Here is a 12,587-nt window from a genome sequence, read left to right on the forward strand (position 1 = left end):
AGATAGATGGCCAATAGACTCATGAAAAGATATTCAGCATCACTCATCATTGGGGAAATGCAAATTGAAACACTTTATGCCTGTCAGAATGGCTAAAATAAAAAAGACAAGAAATAACAAGTGTTGATGAGGATGTGAAGAAAAAGGAACCCTCATGCATTGTTGTGGGAATGGAAATTTGTGCAGCCACTATGGAAAACAATATGGAAGTTCCTCAGAAACTTAAAAATAGAATTACGATATGATCCAGTAATTCTGTTACTGGATATTTACCCAAAGAGAATAAAAATATTAATTCAAAAAGATATATATACCCCTATGTTTATTGCATTATTTACAATAGCTGAAGTATGGAAGCAACCCAACTGGCTGTTAATAGATGAAAGGTTAAAGAAGAGGTAGGGTGTGTGTATAACACACACACACACACACAAAGACATATACACACACAAGCACATACATAATATACAATGAAATATTACTCAGCTATAAAAAATAATGAAATCTTACCATTGTGACAACATGGATGGACTGAGAGGTTATGGTGCTAAGTGAACGAAGTCAGAGAAAGACAGATACCATAGGATTTTACTCATATGTGGAATTTAAGAAACAAACAAAAAAAGACACCCCCCCCCCCCCCACTACAAAACCCAGACTCTTAATACAGAGAACACATTGGTGGTTGCCAAAAGGGAGGTAGGTTGGGGGAATGGGTGAAATAGATAAAGAGGATTGAGAGTGCACTTATCTTGATGAGCACTGAGAAATGAAAAAAAAAAGTGTGTATAATTGCAGTGATGTTGCTATTTACTGTTACTGGATATTTATTTCATCATTATTATAAAGCAGTTTTTAGATAGATATAATGAAAACTTAGCAAGCTTTTTATGACCAGTCTACCAAGATGGACATAGCTGCAGAATTAATTTCAGCAGATTGTTTGTTTTTCCATTTAAAAATTGGCTGTTCCTTTTGCAATACAAGGAACACTGTCAACTTAAAAATGTTATTTCTAAAGCCATTTTAGATGGAATTATACTTTTTAGTAAGTTAGTAAGATACTGTGCTTATCATCTTCTCATTGGAGTTTTTGATGCAGTTAAAAGTATCCAAAAGCCTAAATGAATATTCAGTTAACAAAACTGATTTTTGTGTGTTTTGGCTGCATCACATTCCTGAAAACTGCAATTATTCAGTGTGGCGCAAGTAAAGGCTGGAACCAAATATGAGTCACTTTAGTTGTATTAGAAACCACCTTTGGACCTGGGATTTAACTGGCACCTCTCTTTCTTTACCTCTTTGACACTTTCTTGATCAAAAGCAGACCTTTTTTTAAAAATTTTTTTTAATTAAAAAATTAAATTTTTTTTTTTTTTTTTTTTTTTTAATTTGGAAAACCCAAAGAATTTGTGTCTGGGAAGAATAGTAACAGGAGAACTATAGGTATCTGGGGAAGACCAAAGCATCTTTTCAAGTCAGCTGAGAGCCTCTCATGCTTCTCCCTGTTCTATTTTGTCTTTATATATGATGCCAGCTACAAATAATTGCTATCTCGAATAGGGCTTTATTTTTTGGAATTCAGCCTGTTAGCACAAATAATCCCTAATAAGTATGAAGCTAGTTTAAGGCTTTAAAACAAAGCCAGACTTTTCCCTCTTGTATTTCCTCATCTTGGCTGCTTCTGAAGTTTGGTAGACATGCAGAATGTTAGAAAGAAATCACAGATTTATCTTTTCAGATTCCAGGCATTATATGTATATATACCATATTCTTCTCACTTTGAGAACTGAGCTCATAAGAGCAGAAAGATCCAGTGTTTGGCCAAGTCCTTTTTATTCACTGCCCTGAGTTCATCTCCCTTTGAAGTTTAACTGGAATGCATCCTTCCCCTGCCACCTCCAACTTTCAGTAAAGGGAAAATAACTCTGGAACAGCCAGGGATGTAAAATTTATTGGAAAGACACTAATTGCCTTGTCTCCGAGGGGCAGTGTGTGTGCAGTTAGACACTGAACCACAGGTTTCATTTCTGGTGAGAGAATGGACATGTACTATAGGAGAAAAAGCATAAGTGAATGATTTCAGTAAAATATTTCCCCAGAGATCTGTGGGTGTCAGAAGGAAGAGGGAGGAGCATCGTACCCAGTTTATCATCCAAATTTGTTGTTCCCTCTGAAGCAGTCTGTTCTTTTCAAGATCAATTTGAGACACTCTGTGTCCCGGTCTTTGGTTGGCGAGACCTGGGAACAGTTAGCATGTGAAATTCCTCAAGGTTAAGATGACGGTTAAGGTAGGATGGATGAAGTGAAATGTGTTTCTATTTTTCATCATCCGACAGGGATAGCAGTCTGGCTAAGGAGGGATGTGTATACTGCGTGCATCCTTTCAAATGTTCTCACTTGAGATATTTGTATATTTGAGACAGTAAAAGTTATGGCTTCCATTCTGATTTGTTAGTCACATTATGTTTAGGAGTGCCAACTGGGAAATATTACCCAAAAAGCTAGTGGATCCCCGAGTGCGCCTTGGGGAAGAGATGACACCTCCATTATTTGTCACTGGACCATTATACACCAAATGGCTGAGGTGCTGACTTCAAATCAGCTACTTAGCTTGCCTAAGGAACAGAGTGCCACAGCTGCCAAACAAGAAAGAAAAATCTAAAAAAGAAAAATGGATTTATTCTCAAATTAAGTAAGTTGTCTTCAAAACAACCTTGTATGAGCTTAACGCTGTAAGCAAAGCATGAAGCTCTTCTTCCTCTGAGAAGCTCCAAAGAGTATTGACCTTAGTGTTTAGCTTACCTGATTGTGACGTCCCAAAGAACACAAGGCTAGGGCTTCCCAGACAATTACGTTTAAATGCAAAAGACATTAACAAAACACTAACGTATGTAAATCAGTGTGTGATTCATAGTAACACAAATGCTCTTACAGTGAAGTATTTCAGAGTTCATGCTTCCCAAATCATCTCTTCATGTCTGTTTTGTTTCCTGGCTTCCTAATGCTAAGACATCATAGTTTTTTTTTTTAATATATCAAGTGCCGAGAGAGTTCCTAGGGAAAAGTGGCATTCTCGGAGGTAAACAGGATCCAGATCACTTAAGGTTTATTGATTTTATGATCAGTACTTAGGTTGCTGCTAAAAGCGGATAGGTTTCCAATACATATCTGAAACTGTAGTGGCCTTTCCACTTCCATCCATCATTAGGAGCACTGAATCGCTTTGCAGGCGATTACTAAGGAAAACTCAAATGTTGTTAGGGTCACTCATCTGTGGAATACCAGCTTAAACTAATATAAAATACTGTTATTTAATTCTGATGAAAAGGAAGTCAGAGTGATTATCAAAGGATCAAAGAGGGAAGCTTTTAGAAGATTTGCATCTCATCTCCATTACCTCGGTTTTGTTTGTAACATTTGGTTGGGGTTTATTTCTTTACCTGATGGGACTGATGTTAAAAGTGCTTTGATGATATCACCATTTTTGTGGCTCACCACCCGTTCTAGATTGGTCGATGAATCCATCACCCAGCTGGCATTGTTCTTGTATTATGCAGTGAAATCTCTTTAATGGGACTTTATAAAATAAGTTGAGGGTACTGTAAAACTTGTTAATCCAGAGACTTCCATTATTGGGAAGTGTGATTACTTGATTTGTGTTTAACTGGAACTTCCCTTTAATATAATCTGTTGAAAATAAGAGCCTTGGTAATATACTGTTCTAGAATTTTTACTATCATGAGCAGTACTTGAATGGGATAGAAAGATAGACCCTGGAGAAGGGAGAAGAGGCCCACAGTGTTAGTAAGGATTGTTCCTCAATTTCAGTTGAGAATCTGAAATGAGACAGTATCTTGAGGTAGACGAGCAGCAACAGCCTATGAGACAGAACGTAAGGGAGGATTTTAAAAGGAATGTCTTCATATATCCATATTTTGTGGGAAGCAACATGATGTATAGAAAGAATGTTAGGACAGAACTGAGGAGACTGGAAATTGAACTGGAGGGACTATCCCAGTGTTATGTATTCTTAGTATTTGGGAAATTAATACTCTGATGATGAAAAGTATAAGAAGATAGGTACTTAAACAGTCAAACCTGTCATATCTTGTGAAGGGAATAAAGCTTTCATAATGGATGACAGGTTTTTCTTAAATATCTTTAGGTTCTTCTGTTAACTGCTCTATTTGAATAAAAAACACTGCTTTTGTCCTATTTAACAGGGTCGATGGGAAAGTCAACAGGATGTATCACAAACTGTAGTTTCCAGAGGAATAGCTCCTGCTGCCCCATCCCTCCCTGACAGTCCCCCAAATAATCATTCCCCAGACCCAGGTAAGTTATATTTTCACTTGTCAACCACCATCATGAAGTTTGGGCATCTTCCAGAAATAGTTTAAATCAGGATTTCCTACCACATAACCACTGACCTGCTAGTTATGGTCATCTGACTCTTTCCCTTTTTTGTCTTAACATGTTGAGTTACATTGATTTTTGAAAGTTGAATTTATATTGTATCCTTCTGATAAATATCACTTTATCACAATGTCTTATCCTTAACATGTGCTTGATTCTATTTGCTAGTATTTCGTAAAGGATTTTGGTGTGTGTGTGTGTTCTATGATAAATATCTACTCGTCTTTTCTCATAATAATGCCTTTGATTGGTTTTGGTGTCATGGTTATGTTGGCATCATGAAATGACTTGGGAAATATTTCCTTATTATCTTTGTTCCTGAAAGATTTTATATACTTTGTATTACTTCTTCCTTAAATGTTTGACAGGATTCACCACTGACACTTTCTGGTTCTGAAATTTTCTCCTTGGGAAGCTTTTAAATTATGGCTTCAATTTCTTTAAGATAGGGTTATTTAACTCATTGTATTTTCTTATGAGTCAGTTTTTATAAGTTATGTTTTTCAGGAAATTTTGTTTCATCTAAATTTTTATGTTTATTTCAATAAATGTTATAATGCTCCCTATTGCCCTTTTAATGTTTATAGGCTCTGTTGTGATGTTCCTTTTTAAAAATTTTTTGTTAATTTTTGTTTTCTTTCTGGTTTTCATGAATACTTTTGAGATAGGTTTTCATTCTCTCAGTCTTCTCCCAGAGCCAAATCTGGTCTTTCTTTCTTTATTGTTTGTTTTGTTTCATTGATTTCTATTTCTGTCTGCATTTCACAAATTTTAGAATGTGGTTCTTTCGTTTTTATTCAGAATATTTTCTAATTTCCCTCTGATTTATTCTTTGACCCATGGGTTATTGGGTAGCATGTCAATTTATTTTCATATGTCTAAAGGGGGAGGAACTTCTTTTTATTAATTGATTGCTTATTTAATTTCATCACAATCTGAAAGACTCTTCAATATTTCAGTCTTTTGGAATGTTTTTGAGACTATGTTCTATCTTGGTAAATATTCTATGCATGCTTGAAAAGAAACTATTCTGTTTGGGGCATAGTGTTCTGTATATATCAATTAGGTCAAGGTGGTTGATAACCTTGTTCAAATCTGTTCTTCAGATATTCTGTTCTACTGATTTTTTTTCTATTTGTTCCATCAATCAGTGAGACAGAAGGCGTTAAATCTCCAAATATGATCATGAAAATTACCTATTTTTCCCTTTATTATATCTGTTTTTGTATCATTCTTTTAGGAACTCTGTTGGGTATATACATATTTAGGATTGTTATTTTTTTCCTGATAAAGTGATATTCATTTCATTAGGTGATTTCATTATGAACTGCCTCTTTGTAGCTCTGAAATCCTGTTTGAAATCTGTCTCTCCTGATCAGCTGTCTTTTTTTTTTATAAATATTTTTTTTTATTTTTTATTATTATTTTTTAACTTATGATAGTCACACAAAGAGAGAGAGAGAGGGGCAGAGACATAGGCAGAGGGAGAAGCAGGCTCCATGCACTGGGAGCCCAAGGTGGGACTCAATCCCGGGTCTCCAGGATTGCGCCCTGGGCCAAAGGCAGGCGCCAAACTGCTGCGCCACCCAGGGATCCCCACTGATCAGCTGTCTTTTGCTTATTGTTTGAATAGTGTATATTTTTCTCAGCCTTTTAAATTTTGGCCTATATTTTTTCTTTAAATTAATGTGATTGTCTTGTAGACAGCATATAGTTAGGTCTAACTTTTCTTTTTTATCTAGTCTATCAATTTCTGTCTTTCAACTGGCATGTTCTTTTACATGTAATATCATTATTGTTATGTCTGCCTCAACAGTGTTGGTTTCTCTTTGGCCTTTCTATTTTTTCCCCCACTGTAACTTCTTTTTTGCTTTCTTTTGGGTTAATTGAAAAATATTTTTTAGTATTTAATTTTATTTACATTTCTGGCTCTTTGATATTTCTGTATTTGTTTATTCAAGTCTTTGCTCAAGGACTGTAGTATGAGTTCTTAACTTATCATAGTCTACTTAGAATTAATAATATATCACCTCCCACTGCACAAATAAAAGAATCTTGTAAGAGTATAATTCTATTTGCCTGTTCCTAGACCTCCCTTATTTTATATTATTGTTGTTATATCTTTTACAGACATTATGTACCCATTTTACAATGTTACTCTTTTTGCTTTTTTTCTAAAGATTTTATTTATTTATTTATTTATTTATTTATTTATTTATTCATTCATTCATTCATTCATTCATTCATTCATGAAAGACACACAGAGAGAGAAGCAGAGACATAGGCAGAGAGAGAAGCAGGCTCCATTCAGGGAGCCCGATATGAGACTCAATCCCGGAACTCCAGGATCACGCCCTGAGCTGAAGGCAGACACTCAACCGCTGAGCCACTCAGGTGTCCCCTCTTTTTGCTTTAAAACAGCCACAGTCTTTTAAGGAAATTAAGAGACTATAGATAATCTTTTATGTTTTTCTTCATATTTATTATTCCTGGCACTATCCAGTCCTTCCTGAAGTCTTATATTTATGGATATCATTTCTCTTTAGCCCAAAGAATATCCTGTAGTATTTCTTATTGTGCAGTTATCTTGGAGAAGAATGCTCTCCCCTTTTGAGATTATGATTTCACTTTTTTTGGAAGGATTTTTCCACTAGTAGCACTTCAAAGATGTTATGTTATCTTTTAGATTCCTTTTCTGCTGAGACTCAGTCATCATTTGTGTCTCTTTTCCCTACATGTAATATGTCTCTGTTTACTCTGCTATGTTGTTTGCTTTCATAGTTTTCTCTAGTTCGTTTTTTTCTTCTAATTTTGTTTGTTTATTTATTTATTTATTTTTATATTTTTTAATTTATTTATTTTTAAAGATTTTGTTTATTTATTCATGAGAGACAGAGAGCGAGAGAGAGGCAGAGACGTAGGCAGAGGGAGAAGCAGGCTCCCTCCAGGGAGCTTGAGGTGGGACTTGATCCCAGGACCCCGGGATTGCAACTTGAGCCAAAGGTGGATGCTCAACCAGTGAGCCACCCAAGTGCTCCTCTATCTTTGTTTTCAGCAGTTGGATTATGATATACTTAGGTATGGTTTTCTTTGTACTTATCTTGCTTGCGTTTCATTGATGTTCTTGGATCTGTAAGTTGAAGTTTTCAACAAATTTAGGAAAATGTTCAGCTATTACTTCATTAAATTATTCCCCCTAACCATTTCTTCTTTCTCCACTTTCTCCATTTGAGAATCAAATTACACATATGTTAGATTGCTTAATATTACCCTACTGGTCACAGAAGCTCTATTTTTTAAAGAAATGTATTTTTCATCTTTTAATCTTACTCTTATTTCTTCTGGTTACGTAATTTACCTGCCATCTCCAACCTTCTTTTAAGCACATCCAGAAAATATTTTATTTCATTGATTATCCTTTTTAGTTCTAGAATTTCCACTTTTTTTTTTTTTTAAGTTTCAATTTCTCTGCTGATATTCTTTACCTGTACGTTTGTTAAGATCAGATTCTTCTTTACTTCCTTGGACCTGTGTACAAAAGCTGCTTTAAGGTTTTCCAGTATCTGGGCCATTTCATGGTCTGTTTTTCTTGACTGCTTTTTTCTTGACTATGGGTCCAATTTAATGAGTTTTGACCATTGTATTTACCTGTGTAACTTATACCCCAATTAAGATATACAAGATTTATATGACTCTAGTTACTCTCCACAATCAACCAATATTCTGATTTTTATGCTTTCAGGTTAGTTTTGCCTGTTTTACAATTTCATATAAATGGAGTCTTAACATTATATACTCTTTTTATGTTTAGCTTCTTTTATTCATCATTTCTGTTCATGTCTCCATACTGTTGCATCCTTTAGTAATTTATTTTTTATTGTTGAGAATAACTTCACTTTCACAGTTGAATTTATCATAATTTTTAATTAGTTCTTCTGTTTGTGGACATTTGGTTTGTTTCCCAGTTTTTGGCTAATGTGAATAAAGTTTGTTCTTGTACAAGTCATTTTTGTGAACATTTCTCTTGAGTTAATACTTAGGAATAAAATTACTAGGTCATAGAGTACCATCTTGTTTTAAAGTTCTGTAATTTTTTTTTTTTTTTTGAGAGCATGCATGTGTGTGTGCCAATGGACAGGAGGAGGGGCAAAGGGCAAGAGAGAATCTTAAGCAGACTCCATGCCTAGCATGGAGCCCCATGTAGGGCTCCATCTCACGACCCTGAGATCATGAACTAAGCCAAGATCATGGTCAGAAGCTTAACCAACTGTCTACTCAGATGCCTCAAATTTGTTGTAAAAAAAAATTGTGGGGTGCCTGGATGGCTCAATTAAGTGACTCTTGGTTTTGGCCTGGCGCATGATCTTATGGTCATGGGATTGAGCCATGTAGGGCTCTGTGCTTAGCATGAAGTCTGCTTCAGATTCTCTCTCCTTCTCACTCTTCTTTCATTTAAATAAATAAATAAATAAATAAATAAATAAATAAATAAATAAATAAATAAAATATTTTAAAAAATTGTAATAGGGGTGCCTGGTAGAGCTCATTCAGTTAAGCATCCGACTCTTAATCTCAGCTCAGGTCTTGATCTTAGGGTTGTGAGTTCAGGTCCCATGTTGGGCTCCACACTGGCATGGAGCCTACCTAAAAAATAATAATAATTTTTAAAGATTAAATTTAAAAATTTTTAGTTAATGCTTACTTGATTTACATATTTATGAGTTTGCTTTGCTCACATCATTGCTTCTTGCATCTTACTTTGTTCTAAGTTTAGTTTCTTTTTTGTGAATTATACCCATTATCAGTGCATTTAGCAGTTGTCTATTAGTGACAGACCCTTTCTTTCATATGTTGAAGTTTTTATTTTGCTCTCACTTTGAAGAATCCTTTTACTATGGTATTTATGGTATATATATCAAACATAACAAGAGTAGAAGAGTAATACAATGTGCCCTTATGTAACCCTCTCCAGCTTCAGAATGATCTGTTCATCACCAATCTGATTTATCTCTATTCCTGCTACTTCTCTACATTCTCTAATGATTAATTTGAAGCAAACCTCAGATATCATTTCATCTGTAAATATTTGTACATGTATCTCTAAAGCAATACCCCCAATAACATTTCACTCTTAAGAAAACTTGAAAAAAATGTCCTAGATATCATCAAATATCTAGTCAGTGTTTATATTTCTCTAGTTGGATCAAAAATATTTTTAGTTATTTTGAATGAAAAATCTAAGTGTAAGGTTCATATATTGTGATGGGTTGATATGTATCTTGAGTTAAAGTTTAATATTTATGTTCTTCTCTTTTTCCCCCATGCATTATATATATTGAAGAGACCAAGTCTTTGTACAGTAGTCCCTCTGTATTCTTACTTTCGCTGGTTCCTTCCCAATGAGGTTTTTAAAACATGGTTTTCTGTCTACCTTATTTCCTGTGAATTGGTAGTTAGCTCTATGGTCTTGAAGAGATTCAGGCCAGTTTGAGGGAGGGCTGGGAAGTAGAATAAATGAAAGAGTAGTTTTGTGTATTTATCTCAGGAGACACATCATATCTGATTGTCTCTCTTTGTGATATATGCAGCATTTGATTGATTATTGGCTAGATCTTTATTTAATTAGGGGTCATCCTCAGTGTAGAATGTTAATTTATTCTATAGAGAACTCTAGATTGTCCCTATTTTTTTCTTTTAGCATTTAGATGATTATGTTCTTCTGGCTCTTTATTCATCTCAAACTTATTTTCTCTGTTTTGTTTTTCTCTTTCCTATTTTTGCCTTGTAAATTATTTGACTTTTTGACTCAGTTTTAACATATCTCTTGGCATTTATCTCTTTGCCTTAGGTTTTTAGTGATGGCTCTCATGATTATAAAATACTTTCATCCTTTCACTGTCTACTTAGAGTTAATATTATACTACCTTATATAAAATGTACAAACCTTGGAACTGTATGGGTCCATATACCAAGTGTATTACCAATAAGCTTGGAGTCATTTCAGGGGTCAGTGTGGGATAGAGGCATGTATGTGGATGCTTGTGTGCTTCTGTTCAGTGCTTCTGTTCACATACAAATTCCTCAGGTTGACTTGCTTGTTCTTTTAAAAGTGTTATGTGGATATAGTGTTTTATCATTTATGAGTTAGATTACATTCTCCTAAAAATTTAGTTTTATTCACTAAGGGGAAACAAATCTTATATCATAGGCATTGTCTGCATGACTGCTCCTAGCCTTTGGTAATTTAGAGTAGGTAAGAACATGGTTGGTTCAGAACTTTGATCTCTTTCTTGTGAAAACAGCCCAGACATCACCCTCTTTTCAAAAGGTCCATTTCAGGGCTCCTGGGTGGCACAGTCGGGTAAGCATCTGCCTTTGGCTCAGGTCATGATCCCAAGGTCTTGGGATGGAGACCCACATTAGGCTCCCTGCTTAGTGAGGAGCCTGCTTCTCCCTCTCCCTTTGCTCCTCCCCCTGCTTCTGTGCTCTCTCTCTCTGTCAAATAAATAAATCTTTTTAAAAAAAGAAAAATATAAAAACAAAACAAAACAACAAAAGGTCCATTTCATCATCTTTATTCAGTAAGTAGATATGAGAAGCTAAAGTTGGAGAAAACACAGTCCCTGACTTCAAAGAGGTTAAAGTCTAGATAAAGAACAATACATGTGTGTCATTAGCTATATGATTTAAAAATGAAAAAAACCTGTCTTATTCTAGGGCAGAAGTTAGCACATGAACCAATTAGTGACAAGGACTGGGATTGGATTACCCTTCAGATACTAATAGAAACATTGGATATTGGATGTTTTAGAAATACCCTCATTGCTGTTATTTAATTGGAAAAAGGAAACAACATTGTGGTTGAGGATAGCTATAATAATATGATGTTTTTCTAATATTTTTTAAGGATACTTTTTAAGAATTGATGTTATTAGGTTCACTACAAATGAAACTTGGCAAATTTGTAGGAAAGAAAATGTCTACATTGTTGTTTACCCTTAACTTCTTTCCCTTTCTGTATTATTGACAGGACTTAGTAGCCTAGCGGCCTCCTACCTGAATCCAGTAAAATCCTTTGTGCCACAGATGCCAAAGCTCTTGAAGTCTCTCTTTCCTGTCCGCGATGAGAAAAGGGGCAAACAGCCTTCTCCCCTTGCACATCAGGTAAAAGCATCAGGAAAGGAACTGTGAACATTTTCTACTTCCCGGTGGAACGATGCTCTCTAGTGCACAGATGCTAGAGGGAGATGGATGGCATGGATGGAACTGGGCTTTTAGGCCTAGTAAAAGCTTGTGATCATTTCTCCTCTACTCTTCTCCGAGGTAACAGAGCTGTTGAAACTTATTGACAATCTCAATCCTTTTTGCTTTTAAAAAATGCCGAGCACACTGCTAATGTGATTTATGGTAATATTACTTAGAGCAACAATAGTAAAATTTATGAAGTGCACTTAGGGTTGTTTGTGTATTGCCAAACAGAAAATGTAATTCTATTTTTAATTCTTGATTTCATTTCTTATTTCAAACAATTTTATATCATCACTGTCCTTCCGTCTCCACCTCTTTTCCCTCTGCCGTGGTTTACCTGTTCCTTCATTTAAAATATTAAATGTGATCACTTGTCTTATTTCTCCTTTTTCTTGAAACTCTCTACCCAACCTTCAAATAAGTTTTAGAGAAAATCTTAGAGTTTTCCACATAATCAGGAAACTGCTCTTATGCAAGGGTGAATGGGAAGCCTGTTGGAAATGTAATTTCCAGCCTTATATAGGTGTGAATTCAGCAGAAAATGATAAATGAGGATTTATTTATACTCCTTCAAAAACACATACAGTGCAAGTTCAGTTTTTGAAGTAGGTCTTTTGACATTAGCTTATCCACATTCTCTTAAAACATTCAAGTTGCAGAAATGCAGGTGAATCCTTGTCCTAGACCTTAACTATTTAAAAGAATTTTCTGAGTTTATGAAGGCATATTCAAGGATAGTGGTATTAGTTTTGTAAGGCTGCTGTACAGATATATAATTTTTTATATCTAGCATTGTATAAATATGTACTTAAGCAGATGTGTACACATAGTGTATGAAAAAAATAAACGTCATGATTTTGGATGTTTGAACTAACTTTAAGCACATAGGGATGCTTGACAGTTACCAAAGAATCTATGAC

At 34.9% G+C, this 12,587-nt stretch overlaps 1 protein-coding gene across 1 annotated transcript in view; it reads left to right on the top strand.

Annotated features, from left to right (window-relative positions):
- The window catches only part of KIF13B (kinesin family member 13B), a 203,481-nt gene that overhangs the window by 162,235 nt on the left and 28,659 nt on the right, over nt 1-12,587 (top strand). Inside the window, exons 36-37 of the mRNA XM_049100832.1 lie at nt 4,227-4,338; nt 11,450-11,583. Coding sequence (XP_048956789.1) covers nt 4,227-4,338; nt 11,450-11,583 — 246 coding nt within the window. The remainder of the gene's footprint in view (nt 1-4,226; nt 4,339-11,449; nt 11,584-12,587) is intronic.

Source organism: Canis lupus, chromosome 25 (genome assembly GCF_003254725.2).
Source record: "Canis lupus dingo isolate Sandy chromosome 25, ASM325472v2, whole genome shotgun sequence".
In the NCBI taxonomy this organism is placed as follows: domain Eukaryota; kingdom Metazoa; phylum Chordata; class Mammalia; order Carnivora; family Canidae; genus Canis; species Canis lupus.